Below are 27054 nucleotides of genomic sequence, written 5' to 3' on the forward strand. Positions count from 1 at the left end.
GATGACCCCAAACATACATCTTGTTTTGATGTCCTAAAGAGGGATAAAGCGTTAATTTGAGGGGTTGAAAGCAACCCCCCCTGTAATTAGCACCCTGCACTGATACTTTCGCATCATCATATTAATTATATAATCATTACATCTTTTCAGTTATGAAATTATCTATGGAATATATTTCATTTCAGTTTGACTTTAAAGTCACCACCATTGTGAAATTTAGAAACCAATAATATGAATATTGGAGCATTTGTTATTATTACGGCCACTAAGCCATTATGTACAACTATTTGTTTCATTGATCATAATATATATTTGAAAACAAATCCTTAAAACATAATGATTTTCATTGAAATATTTTCATTTAATTAATGCTGTTTTATAAGTGTATTGTGCAGTAGCCACATGCCATAATAGGAAACTTCATTTAATAATGTTTGTATAATTATTCTATTGTTTTTTATTACAGGATTGTATGCTATTTTACATTTTATAACAACAACATTATGTATTTTTATTCGCCAATAATGGTATAGGCTACAATATTAGGGAATGTCTAATAAAGTCATTATGCTTTCATTCATTCATTCATTTTCTTTTTGGCTTAGTTCGTTTATTAATTGGGGGTCGCCACAGCGGAATGAAACACCAACTTATCCAACATATGTTTTACGCATGCAGCGGGTATTCTTCCAGCTGCAACCCATCACTGGGAAACACCCATACACTCCCATTCACACACATACACTACAAACAATTTAGCTTACCCAATTCACCTATAGCGCATGTCTTTGGGCTGTGGGGGAAACCAGAGCATCCAGAAGAAACTCACACCAACTCAAGGAGAACATGCAAACACCACACAAAAAATGCCAACTGACCCAACCGGGGCTCAAACCAGCGACATTCATGCTGTGAGATGATCGTGCTACCCACGGCACCACCGTGACACCTCTAAAACAATGATATCATGTATTTTTAGTTGCCAATAATAATATCGGCTAAATTATTAGGGAAAGTCTAATAAAGTCATCATGCTTTACTAGCAAATATTTTGGCTCTCATTATTGTCAGTTTACAAGTTTTCAGTCAAATACACACACACACACTGCAAACAACATTTGGATTTTAAAGGACTCAGTTTGGACAAAACTAATTACATTCTTAAAAAGACCCAGTAAACAAAAGCATTAAAGCCATTTTTAGAATAGGAAAATATGCCTTTGGATCTAATTAAAACTACATTTGCTGAAACATTATCACGAGAAGAAATCATCAGATGGCACAAATACCCATCAGAGTCCCTGCAGGCAAAAGTCTGCAAAAATATCCAATGAGTGAAGTGCAGTGCAGTGCAGCATGAACGACACAAATAAACGCCTGCAAATAAAAATAGAACTATAAAAATCCAGAAAAAGACTATTAAATTCTAAATCCACTTGCTTCACATTCAAAATCTACAACTTCAATGCAAATCAGGCTCAAATGCCACAAATCTTTCACCAAGAGATGGCAATAACATTCCTTCAGCAAGCTGGATTTAGTCAAATCAAGGGTAATGCTCACTTTACAACATGCAAGAGAATAAATTAAGTCCTCAATGTAAAAACATCATTAATGGCAAATGACCTGATTTTCATTCCCTTTGTTGAATCTCAGAGATTTTTCAGAGCTATATCTCTTCTTAAACATACTGCAACTTTTAAAGAATATGGTACAACTCTGAACCTTTAAAGAAAATTTGTGAAAAAAAAATTAGAAAAAGAAAATTCAGTTATGTCCTGGAGACGACTAGAAAAAAATGGTTGGCTGAGCTGGTGAATGCTTACCATTTTAATAAAGTGGGTAGCACGAATGCCTCACAGCAAGAAAGTCGCTGGCTCGAGTCTGGGCTGGGTCAGTTGGCATTTCTATGTGGAGTTTGCATGTTCTCCCCATGTTTGCGTGGGTTTCCTCCATGTGCTCCCATTTCCCCCACAAAAACAAAGACGTGTGCTATAGGTGAATTGGGTATGTAAATTGTCCATATATGTGTGAATGAGTGTGTGTGGATGCTTCCCAGTGATGGGTTGCAGCTGGAAGGGCATCCACTGCATGTGCTGGATAAGCTGGCGGTTCATTCCGCTGTGGTGACCCCAGATTAATAAAGGGACTAAGCCGAAAAGAAAATTAATAAATTATTAAGTAATTTCAGATTATTTTTATGTATCAATAATCATACTATTAATTTTGTTTATTTTTGTATGTTTTTTTTCTGGTGGAAAGATGTAGCATGTAGCATGCATGTAGCATGTATGTTTGGTGCTGTTACTAATGGGTACTCAAGATGAGCTACATTGAGACTATACAGGCCCATAGCCAGGGGGGTTTGGAAGACCCACCCCTCACTGACAAAGGTCCAGAATATGTCCCATACATGAGCTCATTTGTCCTATTTTGACTGCTATACCATCATAAATATTGAAAATAACCCATCGAAGAAGCCTCTGTCTTCTGGGATTTCATCTAATCCATTTTGGCCAGTGCTAACAAATATTTTCTTTTTACTATCTGACTTTTGCTCCTGTGTTGTTTTTAAATCAAGAAAATATTTTATTTTATTGATTTTTATTAATAATTTTGGAACTAAATCTTAAAACAAAAATGACCATGAAGCACCAAAAGCAGCCCATATTAAAATTTATTTGAATACTGTTTTGGCTATTTTTGTTATGCACAAATTTTCAAATGTACTTTTATTTTTACAAGAGAGGCAAGACATATCGTGAAGATCTACATTAGTTTTATTATGTGTTTATTAATTTTTCATTCAATTTTTCATTCAAATAGCCTAATTGTGACTGAGGTAAGTCGAATGTGCAGGCCATTTTGTTATTTGCCTATAATAAATGACAATGGGCTACAGTTTTTGATTTTAAATTTTTCTCAGATATGATGTAGAACATTTGTATTTTAAAAATAAGTATTTATTCATTTTTTATATTATAAATCTTTAGGATTTTTTTTGATACATAAAAAACTGTTATTATGACCATCCGACAAGCTAATCCAGCTAAAATAGTGTTTAAAATGACACTAAAATGCAGTTTTTAAGTCTCATGATTAAATAGAAAATGAGGCTAATACCTGCAGAAAGGTCCAGTTTTTGAGACAAAAAAGTACCACCCCTTTCACTGACACAAAAAAGTCACTTAACTATTGGATATCATTAATAATAACCATCTAGCAATCTAAAAGCTGAAATTGATAGAATGTGGTTTATATAATTCAATAAACAGAATCTATTCATCAGATGGAACCAGTAAAGAAAGAAAGAAAGAAAGAAAGAAAGAAAGAAAGAAAGAAAGAAAGAAAGAAAGAAAGAAAGAAAGCACAAAACTCCATGTTCATGCATATGTACATGTAAATGATGTAAAATGCACGTGTTTGTGTGTAAGAAAATGACAGACTGACTGAGCAAAGCAGAATTCCCCACCCAGCACGATTTACCGCAATCACGACACACCCAGACACAACAGCTGTACAAGCCGCCACACACACACACACGCACACACCTGTGGGACTGTTCCCAAAAGGATGCATCTAATTACGGAGATGGTCACAATTACTTTTTAGATAAAGCAATGTGTGTTAACAATAACTTTGCTGGAGGTATAATGAAAGAGAGTAGAACAGGCCCTCTGAATTAAGGGAGGATCAAAAGCACGGACAGTGTTTAAACAGCTCTTTCAGTGTCCTCCAGCAGCTGTTTTTCTGTGGCCAGTACAGTTACGTCACATGAAATCGTGGTCTGAGCCAGTGAAACGCGTTTGTTAACGGCTGAGTTGCGCTCAGCTGGATTTCAATGGAAACGGGAGCTCGCGCAGGGGGGCTGACAGACCGGTTACCGCGCTCCATTCGTGATGACCGCATTTCTTCAGGGCACCGCGGGCGCTGGAGCTTATTGATGCGCGCGCTCGTCGCTCGCTCCCTTTTGAGTCATTCTGTGAGAGCAAGACGTGTCTGTCCGTTCCTTCCGTCAGACTGCTGAAAAAAAGAGGAGGAGAGGGAAAGAGGGAAAATTGAGAGTACTGTGTGTGTGAATCATCCGGGAATCCATCTTTAAATAAAGGAACCGTAAAGGCATGTAAACGCGCAAAGAGGAGGAAGCACGCGAGGCTCGTTTTTAGGGAATTATTGAATTCACAATTGATTTGAAGCTATGATACAACGTAAGGGAAGCGGTACTATGAGCGTCATGAGCGGCAACGCGAACTCCACCGTCGTGCATCCTCCCGGTGGCCGGAGTCGCGGAGACGCGCGTTACCCGCAGCACCAGCCCCACCAGAGCGGCTCGATGGTAAAGCCCCAAAACGAGCCCGCGGAGCTGGTCAAACGAGCCCTGGATTTTAAAACGCAGGGCACACAGTGCTACAAGGACAAAAAATACCGCGAGGCCATCGGCAAGTACCACCGCGCGCTGCTGGAAATGAAGGGTCTGTGTCGCGTGCTCGGGGACCCGGACACCAGCAAGTCTCCGTCCACCGTCCTGACTGCCATCAGTAAATCCAGTCTGACGGACGAGCAGAAAGGCGCGGTGGAGAACGCGGAGCTGGAGTGCTACAACAGTCTGGCAGGTGGGAACATCGTGTTTCACCACATGAAAAGCAGTATTTCAATCAAGTCACCGCTTTCTATGTATTCCACGTGCTTAAGGCTGAAGATGAGCACCTCACTGTAATATAATATTCATATTAGCACTTAAACAGAGTCTTGAATGGCAAACACTGCGATTTGGCCCTTTAACTCCTTAATAAAAGTAATTTGTGAGTAAATTCTGCATTTAGAATGACGTCATGGTTTGTCTAGATTACCTGCCATATATAATATTTATATTTCATATAAGCACTGAGAAATGTTTCTTAAAAAGCTGAAATGGTAAGTTTTACATGGGTGCAGTTGATTTTGTCTGTTTGCATGCAGCTTGTTTGTTGCAGATGGAGCTGGTGAATTATGAACGAGTGAAAGAGTACTGTCTGAAGGTTTTGAGAAAGGAGGGCGAGAATTTTAAAGCTCTGTATCGCTCTGGTGTGGCGTATTATCATCTGGGAGACTTCAACAAAGCCCTGCACTACCTGAAGGAGTCACACAAGCAACAGCCCACAGGTCAGTCACATCAAACTCTGAAACGCTACACCAGTATTTGTCGAATTGAGGACTGCAGAAGCCTAAAAATCTGTCAAATCTAACTAAAACAAAACAACAAAAACAGAATATAGTAGAGGGTAACACAAAAGTATCCAGTTGCCTGTGGATTGCATAAAAAAGAATATGAAAAATTGAGATATTTGGAGAATATTTAGCTAAATACACAGTGATAAAAAGTAATTTACTGACAAGTAATTATTTGCTTGTTAAGCAATGTAATTGTTAACAGTGTTTGATGAGCAACACGCATATGCAATAACAATGATGCTAATGTTAAAAGGTCATAGTCAGCTCAGCCAGTCAATATCCATTTTACAATTAAAGTGATCCTGTTGTGCTTATTTACAAGATAAATGCCTCAGGTGCCTCCAGAATGAGTCTGTGCCGTTTTAAAATACACATTTATCATGCAATATACTGTACACCTCTTTAAATGCAAATGAGTTCCGGGTACCCACCACTTTCCAGAAGAGAGTTGTGGCTTTACAGCCTGTGACTTCATTACTCTGGCAACAAAAGAAATACATCTGTATAGCTTTAACTTCTTCTAAAGAAAAAGTAAAGTAGAATTTCATATGAAACAAAAATAAGATAAAAACTTTCTCGTTTTTTATCATGCTTATGTTTTCAGAGTGGAGCTCAAAACCTTCTGTTTTGGGCTTTAATTCAGTTTCAGCATGTATATTATAGCTGTTTATAAGGTAATAAACTCTCAAACTTTGAAATTAAATCTTGATGTTCAATGCCTCTGAATCGACTCTTTTTGGATTTGATTCCTGGCACTACCATTAGGTGCGGTAGGTGATTGTCATTCATTCATTCATTCATTTTCTTGTCGGCTTAGTCCCTTTATTATTCCGGGGTCGCCACAGCGGAATGAACCGCCAACTTATCCAGCAGGTTTTTACGCAGCGAATGCCCTTCCAGCCGCAACCCATCTCTGGGAAACATCCACACACACACACTTATTCACTATGGACAATTTAGCCTACCCAATTCACCTGTACCGCATGTCTTTGGACTGTGGGGGAAACCGGAGCACCCGGAGGAAACCCACGCGAACGCAGGGAGAACATGCAAACTCCTCACAGAAACGCCATCTGAGCCGAGGTTGGAACCAGCGACCCAGCGACCTTCTTGCTGTGAGGCAACAGCACTACCTACTGCGCCACTACGCCGCCAGTAGGTGATTGTCTTCAGACACATGTTTTGATGTGCTGGTTAAAAGCCTTTTCACAGTCCAACAGTAATAATTACAGTAAATGATCTAAATGTGTTTATATGTATTTTTATATTCTGGGTAAGTTATAAAACAAAAAAATGTTCATCCAATTTAATATTGTTGTCAGGCTGACATCTCCCATAATTCAGGTCAGTAGCTCAAACTGGCTGTCAACAAATGCAGATTTGGTCTTTTGCAGATTTGGTCTTTTCACGGATATCTGCCATTAGCATGTGCCCGCCTGCATGAGTGCCATGCGTGTACGCTTAGATGAGCAACTTTTTAATTAATTAGAAACTTTTCTGAATTAATACTGGAGTTACTTTTGGACGCTGAAGGGAGGACGACACCATGGCTGAAGTATTCCTGTTTTAAACACTTTGAGTCACGAAGAGCTGATTCAGATGTTGTTGTTACAAATGGGTTAACGTTACATGCATGACGTGTTGTTCAGCCACTGAAATCCTCCGGCGAACGATTGATGAGACTGTTTTCAATTTCATAAGGGCCTTTTACAGCATCGATAATGTAGATTTATATTTAATTTGACAACAAAACATCAGTAAATAGTGCTATTCCGCCTAGCCTGCTTTACTGAGCTGAAATTGCTTTTTTATTCACATTGGGTAACTTCTAAACAGTGACAGCCTGTGACACGCTCCCGGTATTGTTCACTGCTACTCTGAATATTCACTCTGAAATAGCATGCAAGTATGGCTTAGTAATGAGTGTAATTCCTGCCACCGCCGGGCCAACCACTACATACACTTCTAACTGGCGAATGACATGAACTAGTGGGTTGTCTGCTGTCATGTCGCTGTGCGCGCATTTGCGATTTCAGGAGGCGTGGCTTTAAAACACAGTCTCTCCCCTGCCGCCCAAAGCTAATATGCTAACCGATTAGCATTTTGTCAGATCACCTACTGCACCTTTAACTGTCACCTTTGAGTTCACGCTTCAAAATTATAAATGATATATGTATGTTTTATATAGTCTGTCAAGATAAATTCAGGTTTAGTAAAACATTTAGACAAAAAAGTTAAAAATATATACAAAAACATTTATATTTTGTGTATGACCCCTGGTGACAGTTAAGCGGTTAATCTCCTGATATTTAAAAATACACAAGTTCACATAATGTTAGATAAGTGACTATAAAATAATGCAGAAGAAATCACATGTGTATCAGTATATTAGATCAGGAGTCCAGAAACAGTGCTTACATTAGCGTAACTCTATTTGGATTTGAACTTTGTAGATCTTTTTCATGCTCAAACAACAACATTAAACACTGAGTGAAGTTTAATTCTAAAATAATTTTGAGAGGAGGCGTCACGGTGGCGCAGTGGGTAGAATGGTCACCTTACAGCAAGAAGGTCGCTGGTTTAAGCCTCGGCTGGGTCAGTTGCCATTTCAGATTACGTGCTTATGATTGAACACGGCTGGACCTAAATTAGCTAATACAAGACTCTCCAATCAGACGATTCCTAAATCACTAGAAATAACCATAGTCTTCATACCACAGTCATCTTCTTGAAGCATTCCCCTTTCCTCCCCCATTCCACCCCCTTTTTTGGGCGGCACGACAGCCTCACAGCAAGCACTGTTAGCACTGTTGCCTCACAGCAAGAATGTCGCTCGCAGGGCCGGTTGTCGTTTCAATGTGGGGTTTGCATGTTTTCCTCGTGTTGGCATGTATTTCCCCTGGGTTCCCCGGTTTCCTCCCACTATCCAAATACATCCGTCATAAGTAAATTGACTTAACCAAATTGGCACCATAGCCAAGTTTCTAGCCAACAGTATTTTTCCTTATAAGCAATTCGTCATTAGTTATCCCACACAGAATCTGCGCATGCAGAAATCCGCAAATTTCGCCAGGTATTTAGTCCATCGAGTCTATATATTTACTTGTGTAAATGTGTAAATATTTATTCAGGTTTTAAATTCATTTCAGTTATTTTATTGTGATATAATAGTAATATGAAAATGTTCCTATGGTTTAATTATTGTTTGTTAAGTAACACTTTCTGTCTTTTAGTAGATTTATTATATGACTTGCTTTGTTTACCAAATAAGTGGATCTAATTGGATTTGCATTATAAACATTAAATAAAAGTACAAACAAAAATGTATATATATTTTATATATTAAGTTATTAGTTATGATGATACTGCTAAAATCATTCCACATAAAACTGCAGATTATTTAAAAAATTCTCAGCAGAAATAACAAAAAGTGTCCGCAGATTCTGTCTGGTCTTAATCATTAGCCACAAAAAAGTGGGGGAGTTTTTGAAATCTACCTAAGCTCAAACTCCCGACTCACCCTGCAAACGGGAGGGAGCCCAGGGCTCGAGGATCCTTTGAGTTTAGGGCTCTCTCCCAGGACAGCATGCCAAACAAGCTTATAATCAATCATCAGCTAAGTGTGAACTCTTGAAAGGAAGTTGTTTGTGTAAAAAAAGCATAACAGGACCTCTTTACACCAAGTTGCTTCTGAACCCAAAACAGCATCTCTCTAGAAAAAGTTATTGTGCTGATAAATTAATGTCCAAAATGTCATGACACTTCCTGCTTGCATTTTGTGTGTTCAAACAGCTGTTTCCGCTTTGTCTATGTATTTGTAACAGACACAAACGTCATCCGTTACATCCAGCTCACGGAAATGAAAATCCGACGAAATGCCCAGAGAGAGAAAACAGAAGTTCCATAAAAACAAACAAACATGAAAAAGGCAACTCCCGCTCGACTAGCTTTGCACTGCGGACACCCCACACTTCCCTCATCGCACTCTCAGTGGACGAGGTTTGGCATTTTCACAGAAGACTTTATTCCAGCGCGGGTCAACACACCTGTCTCAGTCCTGTCAGAAACAGACTGAAGAGCTGAATCAGGTGTGCGGTGCCCTGAGTAGATTCTGTGTGGAGACCAGGAATGGAGGATTTCAGCAGCATTTATCATAGCTTTTCAAGTACACTAGTGCTGTCAAAATGTTTGCTTTTAGTACTTGGTTGTATTTTAGTACCGAAAACTGAACAGATGTCACTAGTCTCTCATGATGGTTGCGATCTGACGTTGTGCTCTACTTAACACCCTCAGATCATCTTGTGGCTAATAGTTTACACATTCCTGCAGCTTTTTTTTCTGTGTTTTTTCATATTGCTTTCAGATTCTGGCAATGATGTTTTCATTAGAGGTGATTTCTAAATCAGTTTTGCTGTGAACACATGAAGCTCCAAGTGCAATTAAGTGTCACTACTAGTGTCATATGCCACCAACTCTTCACTAAAAACCCACATTTAAATCGCAGTGGGTAAGATCTTACATGATTACATGAGTGTAATCATGTAATTCAAATACACACACACATTCTTGTATGGTATATGTGGTTTATGAGGACTCTTCACAGGTGTAATGTATTTTAGACTGAAAACATGTATTATATTACCTTACCCTACTCCTACCACTAAACCGATATATCAAATGCAACCCAGGCTCATTATTGATAAGTACCCCTGTATACATTTCTGTAGATCACAAAATACGTCTCAGGAGATACTCTTTTTTGCAGTTTTTCTTTCTGCAAATCCACCAGAGGCAACTGTGTATGCTTTCAAAACTCAAATTTCTCTTGTGTGTCATTTGCGCCTACTATTCTCGCGTAAATTCACCAGAGGCCGCTGTCGAATGACTGACTGACGACCGATAAACCCACCCACCCCTTTTTCCTAATCCAACCGATAGTGTTTTCAAAAGCACTGAATAACCCGCCCACTGCCATCCTTAAACCCAACCAAAGTGTTTCCAAAAGCGCTGATTAACCCGGCCACTGCCTTCCTTAAACCCAACCGATAGTGTTTTCAAAAGCGCTCTGATGAATCAGCTGAGTAGTTATGCAACTAGGAATCACTGGTGACAACAATACCACGTGACCACACAGCTGTAAAAGGTAAACACAGAACTGTCAGTCTTGCAACAACGCAACCACACACACACACACACACAGACCCATAAACCGTGACACCTTCGCGGCTACCTGATTTGACTGCGTTTTCAGATCTTACCATGTTCTCACCCTGTTATTTACTATTTATTTTTTGCCTTTGGTTTTTGTTTTACCTGCTTTCTGGAATCGTTTTTTGCTAGACTCGAACACGGTCAACAACGGTGACGTACATGGCGAGCTTCTGGGCAAACTGGTAACAGTGGAAAAGCCATCCACACTGAGTTTCCAGTGGTCAGTTGGTAGCGCAAAAAGAATCAAAAGCCGTCGGTGACGTCATACCACCCCGTAGGGTTCTCTTTAAAATCAAAATGCAGCCATAAGTAGCTCTGGCTATATAATTTGGGCTTTCCAGAAATGTTTACAGGGTATTTTTTCACAATGAGCCTGTGTTGACCAAACAAACAAAAAAAGTTTATAGTTTCATATTATGCTTTGTCATTTATATTGTAGTTTCGCAAAATACATTGTTTATGGTACAACCTTTTATAATCGATACAGACAGAAACATGAAAAACAGCATCATGCGAAAGTTGCAATCTTGAAATTACGATGTTTATATTTGGCTTTTTTAGTCATTTTTTATTGTTTATTTTCACGTTGGACCTGTAATAATTTAGTTTTAGAAGTAATATATTTGATTTATGTTTATTTAATATTTCTACAGTTTTTAACCAAACATCCGCTCTGAAGATCACATTTGAATGAGTAATTTTCCTAAGCATATACCTTAAAATGTCAAAAAGAATTAGTCTTTTATATGTGGTCAATATATGTACAGTAAACTACTAATTAATTGAATTTGCATAAATGGTACTATACTGTGATATATATCTTCATTAGGATATGATATGACATGAGATTTTTATCACATCTCCCAGTCCTGTTGTTAAATATGATTTTTAAGCACTTTTGAATTACGAGGACACAATGTCCTCATAAACCACCTTAACATTGTCATACCCATAACATTATACAAACGAGTCCTCATAAAAACACACACATGGTGGACATGAGTGTAAGCATGTGAATCAAGCACAGTCTGACACGCATACAAAAGCATGTAGGAGTACAAATAAACTGTGGTCATTGTTTTGTGTAAGAGTGCGTGCTTTTTTATTCACACTCGGATTCTGATTAAATATGTTTGACGTACATTTTTTTCATGCTGACTGAAACGGGACTCTGTTTTTCAACTCTTTATTATGGGTTTTTACTAAAAGTGTAAGGTACACAAAACATTCCAGTTCAGCGCTCTATTCTGGTTGCTATGGTGAGGCTGCATGGAAATCATCCTTGGAGACAGATGGGGATGATGGTGTTTCAGCCATGCTTGCTCGCACAGATCTGTCAAATGTTAAACAAAATATTCACTGTTCATGTTGAAACGTCTATATCAATTAACTGTTGTTTATGTATTTAGTTATTGTCAAATCTGCAGTAATTTAGACCAGAGAGGTTTTTATTACTGAATATAATAATAATGCACACTAAATAAATGATACTTAAAGGGTCGGAAATGTCGTGTATTAATGGCTTTTTACTGTATTTTAAATATGCATTGCTTGCATAACATTGCAGAATAGAAATTTGAACATTTGACAATTTAAAGGTATTTAAGGATGCAAAGATAATGCAATAAAACAAACGTAAATGTGTATTTAGTAAGTTTTTGTTTTACTAGTTTAAAAGAAGTTTTTTAATTAAACCGAGAAAGACGTGATAAACCTGATACATTATTATTATTATGTTAAATGAAATATTTTTTTATTTACATCTTAATTTAAATGTTTTAGTAATTTTTGCTATTTTTTATTTGAAATATACACTCACCGGCCACTTTATTAGGTACACCTGTCCAACTGCTCATTAACACAAATTTCTAATCAGCCAATCACATGGAAGCAACTCAATGCATTTAGGCATGTAGACATGGTTAAGAATGGGGAAGAAAGGTGATTTAAATGACTGAACATGGCATGGTTGTTGGAGCCAGATGGGCTGGTCTGAGTATTTCAGATACTGCTGAACTACTGGGATATTCACGCACAACCATCTCAAGGGTTTACAGAGAATGGTCCAAAAAAGAGAAAATATCCAGTGAGCGGCTGTTCTGTGGGCGCAAATCCCTTGTTGATGCCAGAGGAGAACAGACAGACTGGTTTGAGCCGATAGAAAGGCAACTGTAACTCAAATAACCACTCGTTACAACCGAGGTATGCATAAGAGCATCTCTGAATGCACAACACGTCCAACCTTGAGGCGGATGGGCTACAGCATCAGAAGACCACACCGGGTGCCACTCCTGTCAGCTAAGAACAGGAAACTGAGGCTACGAATCACACACACTTACTAAAATCGAACAATAGAAGATTGAAAAACATTGCCTGGTCTGGTGAGTCTCAATTTCTGCTGCTTCATTCTTATGGTAGGGTCAGAATTTGGGGTCAACAACATGAAAGCATGGATTCATCCTGCCTTGTATCAAAGGTTCAGGCTGGTGGTGGTGGTGGTGGTGGTGTAATGGTGAGGGGGATATTTGCTTTGGGCCCATTAGTAGTAAATTGAGAACTTGAAGGATTAAGGCAGTTCTGAAGGCAAAAAGGGGTCCAATCCGGTACTAGTAAGGTGTACCTAATAAAGTGGCCGGTGAGTGTGTAGATCTAGTTTATATCAAGAAGAAATCTTTTTTTTTTTTTTTGGTTATTTTTGTCCATCATTAAACTACTGTAAATTTGAAATCTTTTTTGGCAACTAACTGAAATCTAAAAAAGTTTTATTTCTTTTAAGGTTTTTGGGTTTTTCAAATATATAAGTAATTTTAATTTAATTTTAAGGTATAATTTTCACCATTAACAAACCATTAACTAAGACTTTTAGCTCAATAAAGTAAAGTAGGGTAAAGATATTAAGAAGGATTATGAATGTATAATAAGATCATACTTTATAAGTAACAATAAATAGGCAATATTGTAATTATAAACAGGTATTAAGCTATTAGTGTGAATAGGTACTTTACAGTTTTACCAAAATGAGCTTTATTTCTAATCAAATTACATTTGTTTGCTGTGCTTTTAATAACAATAATAATATTTGTAAATAGTCCATTAGAGCAGTGGTTCTCAAAGTGGGGTCGGGCCCCCCGAGGGGTCGCGGAACAATGAAGGGGGGTCGCCTGGTGATTTCCAAAAGTCTATTTATTTTTATTAAACCATAAGAATTACCATATTTTATCCATAACCTACTGAAGAGAAAAAATTGTTGTTTATGGATACTATATACTATATAGCTACTATAGTAGCTAATAGTTAAACATTTTTTTGGATTGTGACATTATAATAAAGGCACAGCAATAGCGTGAGATGCAGCAGATATTTCATAACACCTGGTTAAACCTTCTGGCTCATTTACAGCACTCACATACATTAAAAAAATTAAACGAAAAATAGACTTGGGTCTATTGGTGTGTGAGTGTGCGCCATTGCATGCAAGGTTTCTATATTTATAACCACCTTAGAGGATTTTGGGGGTTGCGAGTCACTGGTATTGTCATTTTCAGGGTTACGAGCTGAAAAGTTTGGGAACCCCTGCTTTAGAGTGAGTATTTAATATTAAAGCAGCCAGTCACAAAAACACCACATATCAGCATTTCAGGGCTTTAATTGAGCTCTTACACAAGTCTAATGTGCTCGGGTGCAAGTACAAGTTTCATAGCAGCAGCTTCTGAACCCAAAACACCTGCTCTCCAGGACAACAGTGATTGTGCTGATAAATGACAGCAGATGCGCTCGATGATGGCTACACATTCCTTTCAGCCAGAATTAAAACACACACTTTTCCACATCCACGAGTGGAACCTCAGGCAAATTTAAGGTCTCTTTCATTTAGTCAGATGCATGACCGTTTCTGTTCAAAAAGGTCTCAAGTGACAGAAAGGGGTAATACAGACACAATCTCTTCTGTGTTTTGGCTCTAAATGTTGTTTTGTGTCTGGAGGAATTTCTCGTCGGTATAGAGATGAAAGATTAGATTGAGAGACAAAGGGAAAACACTGCTGTAAACGTGCAAAAGTATGCTCTGCCTGTCTGGACATGTTCAGAAATGTTGTTTTCATCAATTTCATCACAAAATAAGAAAAATATGAAAAATAGAAAAATAATTTAGACAAATAAATATGTGTAAACGTATAACAAATATTGCACAAAATGCTACTAAAAATGCAAAACAAGTTCAATATGCATTCACAATATTCAACACACACACATCTTAAAATCCATCATTTACACACAGACACAACCACACAAATTCCGGAAGACAGCAATGTACCTGACTGTTGTATATAGCTGCAAATTTAGAGCCAATATATTCTTACTGACCTTAAGTTTAATTCTGGTGGTTCTGATAGTGATGAGGTCACTAAATCAAGCTTATCATTTGTGAAAGACTATGTGCTTCATGCTACAGTGAAATCCACAGAACAATCGGTGATTTCAAATGGTGTACAGTAAATATGACAGAACAATACATTCATGAGACCGGATCAAAAGCACTTCTAAAGGTGTACAATCTCATTCATGTATGGCAAATGAAACCTGAAAACTCCAAAAGAGTAGCAGAAATAAACCAGCTGATGTTCCCCACTAAACCAGTGCTATGTTCAGAGCTAAATCTACCATTAACATGCAGACAAGTGTACATACAGAGAGAAAGTCAATACAGCGCAGCGGAACAGCTGAGATAATACACTTAATATGAATTAAAAAAAAAAAAAAAAACTTTTTTTTGCAAATCAAAAAGTGTCCTGATAAATGTCTCTCAAGATTACAGCTGCAGACCCAGTACTTTTCCAAAGCACTCAGAAATCAGTCTGGCCATTGATGAAGCTTCTGGATTGTATTTTTATTCAATAGCTTATTACGTCTGGTGAGGAACAGAGAACTACACTTTTAGAGCCCACACTGCAGTTTTCTTTCTCAATATTTTTGTCTTGTTTTCTGATACAAATATTTTCGCTTTCTTAAGTCAAGATACAATCATTTAAACCCAAAGGTCTAGTAGTCTAAAAATTTTTTTTTAATTTTTTAAAATAATTTAAGATAAAAAAAAAACAACAAAACAAAATTTAAACTGTTTGAGATTTTTTAAAATTAATTTTAAAGCACATACTTAAAATGAAAAACAAAAAACATGTACAGATGGAAGCACTGTCTAAAATTCCATTCACACAAGTAGGGTCTGTTAGCAGGGTTCAAGATAGGGACATAACATGAAGGGGCCCTGAGAGTGTAACATGTACGTTCGAGGTGTAACTTAAAGTTATGGAGACACGTCAAAACCAAGTAGTCAGCAAGATGGCGCTGTACAATAGTTATTAATGTCTATACCTACCCCAAACCTAAACCCAACCATCATCGTTATTAACTCCTACACCTTCCTCAAACCTAAACTCAACCATTATAGTTATTAATGTATACACCTACCCCAACCCTTTAACTCATCTGTCATCGTTATTAAAGTCTATATCAACCCCAAACCTAAACCCAACCATCATCGTTATTAACATCTACACCTTACCAAACCTAAACTCAACCAATATTGTTATTAATGTCTACACCTACCCCAACAGGGGCGGACTGGGACAAAAAAATCAGCCCTTGCACTGTAGCCACACCACCCCACATTACCACACCGACACAGCCCCACCCACAGACACGCACATTCACTATTTATTTGGTGTACAGATAGTGAAATAATATGACATTCTTGCCAGATTTTGATTACGTCCAGGTAACCTCGGATTGGGTCGCCTATCTTGAAACCAGGCCCACATTTAAAAACTGGTCTGGCCCTTCTGGCATTTGTCAGAATTGCCAGATGGCCAGTCCGCCCCTGTACCCCAACCTTTAACCCAACCATAATAGTTATTAACGTCTTTGCCTACCCCAAACCTAAACCCAACCATCATAGTTATTAACGTCTTTGCCTACCCCAAACCTAAACCCAACCATCATAGTTATTAACCTCTTTGCCTACCCCAACCCTTAACCCAACCATCATAGTTATTAACGTCTTTGCCTACCCCAAACCTAAACCCAACCATCATAGTTATTAACGTCTTTGCCTACCCCAACCCTTAACCCAACCATCATAGTTATTAACGTCTTTGCCTACCCCAAACCTAAACCCAACCATCATAGTTATTAACGTCTTTGCCTACCCCAACCCTTAACCCAACCATCATAGTTATTAACGTCTTTGCCTACCCCAAACCTAAACCCAACCATCATAGTTTTTAATGTCTACACCTTCACCAACCCTTAACCCAACCGTAGTCATCAGTTGCATGGTAAAGTTGCTAAATTAATAAATATAAAAATATATCAAATGAATTGTTTGCAAATAAATTTGGAGAAAATGCATGAAAGCATGGTGAAGATGTTCTCTGGTAAGTATTTCGGCAATCTTGCCAACAACATCTCGTTGTGACATCTTTCATGGTTTAATGGGCTCTCTATAACTGCAAGTTACACCTCTAACTTACAAGTTATGCCCCTTCATCTTACGCCCCTGCAGACACACTTGGTTCAAACAGATTTATGAAAACAACTGCTGTACAAATGCTGTGCAATGCATGCCAGGCCGGTATATGGCAATGTCACTACATAAAGAAACACAAATGTTTGCATTTTAAGGCCACCAAAATTTTATGTAAATAAGAGGCCAAAAGGCAAACAAGGTTTTCAAATTTGAATAGAAAACGGTGACATGTAATGCCCCTTAGGTTTATTTGTCTTACCCTGTTTTTTTATTAATTTGATTTAGTTTGACTTATTATCTTAATTCTCAATGCAATTTAGCTTCTTACATAAATGTATCTTGATTTAAGAATGTTTAGATGTTCATACTGAAAACAACTAAAAAAAACACAATTAAAAAAGTTGTTTGTTTTTGCAGTGCAGGAATATATACGAGTGTGTTGAAAACTGAACGTTGTTTAGACCAGAACAGCATCTGGATTTTGCAAAAACCAAGCACCTTTGGTTTATATTGGGTAATCATTTCCTTATCACTGACGCATCAGCTCCTTATAAAGATATACCCCAATGAAAAACAAATCTCATACCAGCCTAAAATGGTCTTAGCATGCCTTCTAGTCCAGTAAATCTGGTCTTTTGGCTGGCTTAAGAGAGGATTTGAGCAATTAGGTAACCAAGTCACCACTTAGCCTTCTTGACCAGGATTAAACCAGCTAGGACCAGCTTAAGACCACTTCAAGTAAACCATCTTGGGCTGGTATCAGTAGTTTTTTTTTACTTGAGTGTCCAGTACTTCTGCCATTATCCTGAAGGTCTTAGTCAGGGGTGCCCAATCCTCGAGATCTTCCGACAGAGTTCAGACGCAACCTTGATTCACCCTCATTAAGTGCTCGTGAAGATCTTCTTCACATTTGTTTGATCAGGGTTGAAGGTGAACTTTCCAGGAATAGGACACCAGGCAACCCAGTCTGAAACCAAGTGGGTTTAAATTTGTGAGTGACATTAAGATGTTCAGAGGGGTAAAATCAGGAGCAAAACCCCGGTCGCACTCTGTATGGTGAGTCTCTGGGGTCTGATGAGAGTGGTCGTGTCCCATCCTTGTATTGGCCTTCATCCTGTTGGTCCAAAAGACTGTCATTCACCCAAGGGGAACAGGGGGTTGGCTGCTCCATTGGAGTGGGCAGGACGGCCACACCTCCGCCAAACTCCACAGTGGATGGGGTTTCAGTGCTGGATGTGTGAGCAGGAGATTCGCCCCACTGCGACCCACAACGAGCGCGTGGACATGGTCGAGGCCTAGCCAGAAAGTCCAGAGTCTTGGGACGCTCCGGCTGGAAGCGCCGACGTGGTGTAGGTGGGAAGATGAGGTTTGGATCAGGAAGACGGGGCACCTCTGAAGGGTCCTCACTTAAAGTCCACTGAGTAACTGCACATAGGGCAGAAAAGACTTTACAAAATAGCATATGAAGAATATTTAAGGCAGGTGTCAAAGCCAGTTCCTGAAGGGCCGCAGCCCTCCAGTTTAGTTTCAACCCCGCTTCAACACACTTACCTGTAGGTTTCAAACAATCCTGAAGGACTCAATTAGTTTAATCAGGTTTGTTTTATTAGGGTTGAAACTAAACTGTGCAGAGCTCCGGGCCTCCAGGAACTGGCTTTGACATCTGTGATTTAAGGTTTTTACGCTTGTTTTCATGGATTATACCAGGAGGAGACACTCCTTACCTCAACTCCAAAATTATAAGTAAAGTCCACGACACCAGCATTGTTGGTGCCCTGAACAATTTTTGGATAACAGGTTAGAGTGGAAAAATCTCAAAACTCTGCCTCTCGCATTGCTGTTTGAATTGATATAACACCACTTTGAGAAATAATGATGTCACAGTACCATATGTCCAGAAAAAAAAGAAAACCCCTCACATAACAACCTACGTAAGCCATGTTTGTGCTGCAGGCACTGCTGTATCAGCTAGGCTAGGGATGGGCAACTTTGGTTCTGGAGGGCCACTGTCCTGCAGAGTTTTGCTTCAACACTAATAAAACACACCTGAACAAGCCAATCAGTGTCCTCAGGATCACTAGAAAGCTGTAAGCATGTGTGTTTGACTAGGTTTAAAGCTAAATATACAGGACAGTGGCCCTCTAGGACCAAAGTTGTGCATCCCTGAGCAAGACGACCAGCAGAGATGCATTAACATTTACACACATGAGGTATTTTTCAATCCACCACTGTTATTTTTAATGTCTGTACTCAGTGTGCTGAAGGACTTCATGTACATGCTCACTGCACGCCAACCTGATTTCACCAAGTAGGACATGTTCCCATATTCCAATCAGCCAATCAGAATTAAAGGATACATTTATAGTTTAAGTTTAGGCTTACGGTTAGGTTTATGCACTTCTCCATGATTGCTTTCAAACTAATATTCTCTTCTGATTTTGGGAATAATGTACAGTTATGGTTGGGGTTAGGGGTATTGATTACATTTTCGAACAAAAATGATGTTCCAGGATCAACCAGGTGTTAATCCAGAATTGCATTGTTCTTGGAAAACTCATGATGTGCCTTATTGCATTATTCTGTGATTTTAGTGTATCCTGCTGCTTTGTTTTTGTTTGCTCTAACTTTTCTTGGCCAAAAATATTAACGATCTAACTTTCTAAAAGACTACCTGACCTTGACGTTGAATTTGAAACTGAATTCAGCAAACTATCATATATTTACCGTATCATTCTATGGAATAGAGGTATTCAGGAATAGAGTAGTATGCAGTTTACAATTCATAATTTGTTGTTTGTTATTCTTTTGTCAAGGTAAGTTCAGGGCAGTACTGATCTATTTTATAATAAATGAACAATGCAGAGGTTTGGAAGAATTTCTCACCTGTATTTTTGGAGGGGGTAGTTGGGGTGGGGTTGTGGTTGTTATGTGCAGGCGAGCACTTCATCTTTATTGCACCATCTGAAGGCGTGCGATGAAGCCTGCAGGCAGCACTGGGCGCTGAGGGCACGTGTGTGGGCGTCAGAGACTGTCGAGGGTGCCGCTTAAAGCTCTCCAGGTGGGTGTTGACCAGTGGGTTCAGAGGAGGTGGGGTTTGTCCAGGGGGCAGGGCTGGGGGAGTCGGGGGCCGCAGCACGAGCAGCTCTTCGCTGTCGGAGCGCAGGAGAGAACGAGTTGAGTTACAATCAGACACCGATGAGAGAGACAGAAGTGTGAGGGAGGTGGGCAGTGGCGGTGGCCGACGAGGGCTTTCCCTTTTAAAGAGTTTGCGTGTGGGTGGGCTGGCACCACGACTTTGACCCCCAGTACGGTGAAACAGCCCTTCCCATCGTGGACGCACACACTCTTCTACACGCATCAGGTCCAGCAGGTTATGACCCAAACCGACAGCAGCCAGAACTGCCCCGCAGCCCAGCAACACCAGCTCTGATCGACGATTTCCACTGGGACTTCTCCGCGTATAACTGGGGGAAACGTCAGAAGCTGTTCCAGTCGTGCCGCTCTCCACGCCATAACTGTCTGAAGCAGATCCATCCCTGTGGAATGGGATACAGAGGTATGATTGGCCAGGGGAGTCAGCTGACTCTGATGGGAAGCAGCAGTCCTCATTTTCTACAGAGAGAGAGCAAGAGAGGGGCGGGGGAGAAAGATTTCACAATGTTGCACCATATTCAGCCGTCACAGCTTGTCAGTTAAAGGGTGACGTTTTTTTGATTTCTAGTTGTAAAACCTCCCTTGTTGCTGATATTATGATGTAAATAAAAACACTGACATTTATATGGCATTTTACCCAAGTTAGATGAATCTATTTTCAGTCAGATGACAGAAATGTCAAAGTTATCCAAATATTACATCAGCATGATGCAACGATGCCAACATAATGTCAGTGTGACACATTAGTTTGAATTTGGCTCTGTTCCACAGGATGAATCATTTGAATATGAAATACAGGTTGAGATATGCAACAGAAGAAACTCATTTGTCCAACCTAATAATTAGTAATTATTATTCTCTATTGGATAGAATTTATTTTGTAAATGAATGTGTCTTAGTTCAGTACCATCATCACAAACAGGTTTAACCATATTGTAATAAAAATGTTGACCACTATAAGACTATTAAAAATCTGATTAATTAAATACATGGCAGGGAGGGGACCGGAAATAGGTTGGTTGTTGGAGTTTGCATGTTCTCGCAGTGCTTGTGTGGGTTTCCTTAGGGTGCTCCGGTTTCACCAAAAAGTTCAAAGATAAGCACTATGAACTGAATAAATTATATTGGCCATCGTGTATGTGTGTGGATGTGTGCATGGGTGTTTCCCAGTACTGGGTTGCAGCTGGAGCAGCATCTGCTTTGTAAAACATATGCTGGAAAAGTTGGCAGTTCATTCCACTGCGGCGACCCCTCATGAATAAAGAGACTAAGCCGAAGGAAAATGAATGAATAAATACACAAATCAAAGAGAAACCATGGGGTATTCATTTTCTTTTGCCTTTATACGTTTTTTGGACTCTTAAAGTGCCGGCAGCTTGCATTCTAGATATCGCCAAGAGGCATGCTTTGAAACCTTTTATAATGTTCTACTGAAGAAAAAACATCCTGTGGATAAATAAATGAGCATAAAATTTACCAGCATGGACCACGCCACACTTTGAGCTAGACTTTATTCTAGGGATGTAGGGATGATATGAGAACAGTGTGATGAAGGGGAAGGGAAGTAAGAGGATAAACAGTGAACAGGTAGGTAGGTTGATCGGGCGTCCTACGAGGATGCCCAGAGTCTCAGAGTGGGGGTACCGTCTCTGTAATATTTTGGTAGAGTGGTTGGACACCCCCTATCCAACCTAGGAGTGAAGAGAGGGTTATAGGATTGTTAATGGGAAGCAAGGAAATAGAGGGAGAGAGGGTGTGTTCAAGAAAACGAGAAGAACAGTGCTAGAAGGCTGGTCTGCCTTAAATAAGTTTTAAGGAGTGGGTGATTGGTTAAGAAGACAAAGTGAAGCGTTGTTCCGTCACCGCAGAACCTTTGTTAACAAGTTAACTCCATTTTTCATTTTTGAATGAACTGTTGCTTTAAGTTCAGTCTACCACTCTTTTACCATTCCTTGGCATCATAATATGGTGAATGCAACAAGGATATAGCTAAATATTCAGGACTGGATAATAGAGATGGCAAACATCAGGTGTAATGTGAGGGTTACCAGTCTCTGCCAGGCTGCACACTCCGGGAACAGCAGGACTGTGTCTGGGGGAACGGCGCAGGTTTGGAGCACTGCAGGAGCGCTGTCGGCTGCCCTCTTTAGGAGTCCTCAAACTGAGTCATAAACACATGCACATGCAGATTCATGACTGTTTAAACAATTGCTGAAGCTTTATGGTTTGTCTAGAAACACACATACACACACCTCTCATCTGCGCTGTGTTCTCTTTGCGTTCTCCCTTTTTTGCGTGTTTTCCTATCCTCCTCTTCATCAAACTGGAATGCAGCATTACGACCCCATGCCTGACCTCCGACCCCTGGGGTCACTGTCAGCGTAATGGATATTGCGTATTAAAAACAAAACCTTATATAGAAGCATGGAAAAACATACAGAAAAAAAATCAATCAGATACATAAATACACTTACACTGGATCGCTCGAAGACGTGGTAAAACAGGGGGGCTGTTTGGAGGGGTGGAGTTGCTTCCTAATAGGCTCCGCCTCCTGTCCAAAGAAGGAGATGCTTGGACTGTGATTTTATGCTGGAAATCTGAAACACAAACATACTGTTAGAAACACAAACATTTACAAGTCATTGCATATACTTCCGCACAAGTGATCCCACAATGCATTGCAGACAAAAATATATAATCCTTAACTTAAAAATGATTGGGGAGAAATGATTTACAGAAATATATTAAATTCTATAAATTAAAATTTCTATATATTTAAATAAATGCTCTTATATATATATATATATATATATATATATATATATATATATATATATATATATATATRTRTATATATATATATATATATATATATATATATATATATATATATATATATATGTATATATATATATATATGTATATATATATATATATATATATATATATATATATATATATATAAGAGCATTTATGAGCATATATGCATATATGTATATATATATATATATATATATATATATATATATATATATATGTATATATATATATATATATATATATATATATATATATATATATATATATATGTATATATATATATATGTATATATATATGTATATATATATATATATATATACATATATATATATATATATATATATATATATATATATATATACATATATATATACATATATATATATATATATATGTACATATATATATATATATATGTATATATATATATATATATATATATATATATATATATATATATATATATATATATATATGTATATATATATATATATATATATGTATATATGTATATATATATGTATATATGTATATATATATATATATATATATATATATATATATATATATATATATATATATATATATATATGTATATATATATATATATATATATATATATATATATATGTATATATATATATATATATATATATATATATATATATATATATATATATATATATATATATATATATATATATATATATATATACTTAATCTTTTTCATCAAATTAATTTTCCCTTCCAATGACATCTCTTTTCTGATGACTTGTTTACTGATGCAAGGGCAGGACAAACTGTCAGTCATATGACATTGACCAATAGAAAACCACAACAACGTCCAGTCAATACTTAACAGATAAAAGTAAGTCCTGCCGTACACTTGGATATACACTCACATTATTTGGTACACCTGTCCAACTGCTCGTTAATGCAAGGTTCTAATCAGCCAATCACATGGCAGCAACTCAATGAATTTAGGCATATAGACATGGTCAAGACGATCTGCTGCAGTTTAAACCGAGCATCAGAATGGGGAAGAAAGGTGATTTAGGTGTCTTGGGCATGGTTGTCGGTGCCAGATGGGCAGGTCAAAGCATTTTAGAAACTGCTGATCTACTGAGATGTTCATGCACAACCATCTCTAGGGTTTACAGAGAATGGTCCGAAAAAAAAAAAAATCTAGTGAGCGGCAGCTCTGTGGGTGCAAATGCCTTGTTGATGCCAGAGGTCAGAGGAGAATGGCCAGACTGGTCATAAAGCACGGATCATCTCAGACTGGTTTTTTAAACATGACAATGATTTCACTGTACTCAAATGGCCTCCTAAGTTACCGGTCTCAATCCAATAGAGCCCCTTTGGGATGTAGTGGAACGAGAGATTCACATCATGGATGTGCAGCCGACAAATCTGCAGCAACCCCTTGATGCTATCATGTCAATATGGACCAAAATCTCTGAGGAATATTTCCAGTAGCTTCTTGAATCTATGCCACGGAAGGGTTAAGGCAGTACTGAAGGCAAAAGGGGGTCCAACCCGGTACTAGTATTGTGTACGTAATAAAGTGGCCGTTAAATGTACACCACAATGGAGAAAAAAATACACTCACAACTTCCATTTCCTGCTAACTTTAACAAAATACTAACCAGAAGGCAGGCTGATGCGGTTCCCATCCCGCAGTTTAAGTCGACTGCGCCGGAACTTTCCGTGTCGGTGCTGCACTCGTGGTTTCTCCTGGTACAGCTGGTGAATGATGACGTTGAGCTCTCGCTCCAGGATGTGAATTTCTCTCTCTGCCAGCTCTTGCTCTCGTCGCCGTAAAGCCTCCTCCTGGTACTTCTGCTGTAGAGCTGCACGACTCAGTTCCTCCTCCCAGGATCTCAACTCCTACAGCAAGAAAGACAACTTGAGAGATCTAGCTTACTCATCATTCTGCTCTGTGTCATGTGGATAATCTGGTAAATTCATCTGGGACACGTTCATTAAGGAGCATTACTGTGGAGCATCCATGAAAGAGCATATTGAGTTTAACTCCACCACAACAAAGAGAAAAGTTTAGATTTATTAAATAACAATTTTATTGTAGCCCGGTGGCTTAGTGGTTAGCACTGTCACCTCACAGCAAGAAGGTCACTGGTTCGAGTCCTGGCTGGGTCAATTGGCATTTCTGTGTGGAGTTTGCATGTTTTCCCTGGGTTGGTGTGGGTTTCCTCCGGGTGCTCCGGTTTTCCCCAGAGTCCAAAGACAAGCGCTATAGGTGAATTGAATAAGCTAAATTGTCTGTAGTGTATGTGTGTAAATGAGAGTGTATGGATGTTTCCCAGTACTGGTTTGTAGCTGGAAAGGCATCTGCTGTGTAAAATATAAGCTGAAATGTTATTTCAAGAAAATTTTGGGTTATGTAGTATTATCAGGGTTCCCAATCTTAGCCAAAGGTCAAAGACTTATAACGCACAGAGACTATAGACAAAGACTATAATGAACAGAATAATTGGATGCAGTTGTGTTTTGCATATTATTACAATTGTTTGGACTTAAATATAATTTTTCATTAATTTAACAGCCATTAAGGGAGCAGCAATGGATAATTTACCTTAGATTTTAACAAATAAACTGCAACACGCGAGTTTTATACGTAGCATTTGAAATGGTCATTTTATTGACAAAGCTCTTGAAATTTCCTGGCATGTTCACTTTAGGTACCAGGTACAGTCTGGGGATTGCATTTGACTTAAAACGACTGCCCGTTGACAAGTGGGAAAGAAATAAAATAGTATGGACAAATAACCTAATCATAACAATATAGGCAAAACTACAATAGAATGAACTGCCAAATACCTGTTTTTTTTGCATATTGTGAAACACAAAAAACTTATAATCAATATAAACTAATCCTAAATTTAACCCTTGTGCACTATTTAAATTTACTATCCCTTTGTTATGTTCAGGATGAAAAGATCCACTGAGTTAAACTGCTGTAAAAATGCATCAGATAAATGTTTTTTTACATTTCTTTACATAAATCTGTAAGTCAAGTCAAGATCAAAACTACCAAACTGCTTAGAAAATTACAGGATTTTAACTCTTTAATTGTTAAGTTCATAAATGATGTCACTGATTTGGTGAATAAAACACACAAAATGACATTTTCAATATAAAAAGTAGTTGTGGACTGGATCTTTTTTTTTAACCTTTTATCACAGTCTTGGACATTTGAATGATTAGTAACAACATTAGCTTTGATGCATTGTTAGATTTTCTTCTTTTTTTCTTCCTAATTTACTATTGGTGGCTGTTTTTGCCCCATTGACTTACATTAGAACCAAATTTGATGGTGCATAAATACACAGTCTTTGTTTTTGTTTACTCCAAGTAGTTCTGAAAGCTGAGATGCATATTTTTATTATCTCAGACACATCTCAGAGACTCAGACACATCAAGGTATGTGCGCAAAGGTCATTCTCACACTCTCAGACATATAAACACACTTTAATTTGTTGTTACACTCCATATAAAATCCAGAAACTAAGCATTTTTTGCACATGCCTATCTAAAGAGTTAATTGTGTCAACTGAGGATCAACAGTAAAAATTACAAATTTTGCCTCTTCCCAAAACGGAAAACCACCACCAATCAAAAATGCATGATTATATGGAGACATGCGTTTTGCTAAAAACAAACTAAAAAAAAGTGGTTATAATGGAAGTCAATGGGGCAAAAACCACCACCAACAGTAAATTAGGGAGAAAATAAATAAAAATTCATCAAAAACATTGCATCAAAGACTTTGATAAAATGCAACAAAAATAAACAGTCCATAATTACGTTTTATATTGAAAATACACCTCTTTTCCCACCAAATCTGTAATATCATTTATGAACTTAGCAAATTAAAAGTTAAAATCCTGTAATTTTCTAAGCAATTTAGTAGTTTTGATCAGTACTGAGGTTGATTAACAGATTTATGCAAAAAATATTTATCTGATGCATTTTTACAGCAGTTTAATTCAGTGGATGTTTTCATCCCCAACATAAAAAAAGGATAGTAAATTTGTCCAGAGTGTATCGTTGAGGTTTTTTTTTTTTTTTAATCAAAGCATTTTCTCAAAATAAGATTTGTTACCAAAAATGA

The 27054-nt window shown here is 38.0% G+C and overlaps 2 protein-coding genes across 5 annotated transcripts in view; one reads left to right on the top strand and one right to left on the bottom strand.

The window, feature by feature from the left end:
* The first annotated feature begins 3772 nt into the window (after positions 1–3772).
* On the top strand, positions 3773–11574 carry ttc9 (tetratricopeptide repeat domain 9). Its single transcript, XM_684103.10, has 3 exons — positions 3773–4613; positions 4960–5142; positions 9036–11574. Exons 1-3 carry the CDS (start codon positions 4199–4201, stop codon positions 9116–9118), a joined length of 681 nt encoding a protein of 226 aa, XP_689195.2. The 5' UTR covers positions 3773–4198; the 3' UTR covers positions 9119–11574.
* map3k9 (mitogen-activated protein kinase kinase kinase 9) overlaps positions 10495–27054 on the bottom strand; it is a 32838-nt gene continuing 16278 nt past the window's right edge. The window contains exons 6-11 of one of the 4 annotated variants that reach the window (XM_073920181.1): positions 24569–24809; positions 22573–22695; positions 22351–22471; positions 22147–22259; positions 19829–20557; positions 10495–11755 (exon numbers count right to left, since the gene is read on the bottom strand). In XM_073920181.1, coding sequence (XP_073776282.1) covers positions 11625–11755; positions 19829–20557; positions 22147–22259; positions 22351–22471; positions 22573–22695; positions 24569–24809 — 1458 coding nt within the window. In that variant the 3' untranslated portion in view covers positions 10495–11624. Of the gene's footprint in view, positions 11756–14050; positions 18371–19828; positions 20558–22146; positions 22260–22350; positions 22472–22572; positions 22696–24568; positions 24810–27054 lie in introns of those variants that run through there. The other 3 variants (XR_012388835.1, XR_012388834.1, XM_684036.7) reach the window with 3 other exon arrangements.

Source organism: Danio rerio, chromosome 13 (genome assembly GCF_049306965.1).
Source record: "Danio rerio strain Tuebingen ecotype United States chromosome 13, GRCz12tu, whole genome shotgun sequence".
Classification (NCBI taxonomy): Eukaryota; Metazoa; Chordata; class Actinopteri; order Cypriniformes; family Danionidae; genus Danio; species Danio rerio.

Bases quoted from the DNA above. Each gene is read 5' to 3' on its own strand.
- ttc9 (XM_684103.10), top strand. From the start codon at position 4,199: ATGATACAACGTAAGGGAAGCGGTACTATGAGCGTCATGAGCGGCAAC. The intron at 4,614-4,959 runs GTGGGAACATCG...GTTTGCATGCAG, and splicing joins GTGCTACAACAGTCTGGCAG to CTTGTTTGTTGCAGATGGAG. The intron at 5,143-9,035 runs GTCAGTCACATC...TATTTGTAACAG, and splicing joins ACACAAGCAACAGCCCACAG to ACACAAACGTCATCCGTTAC.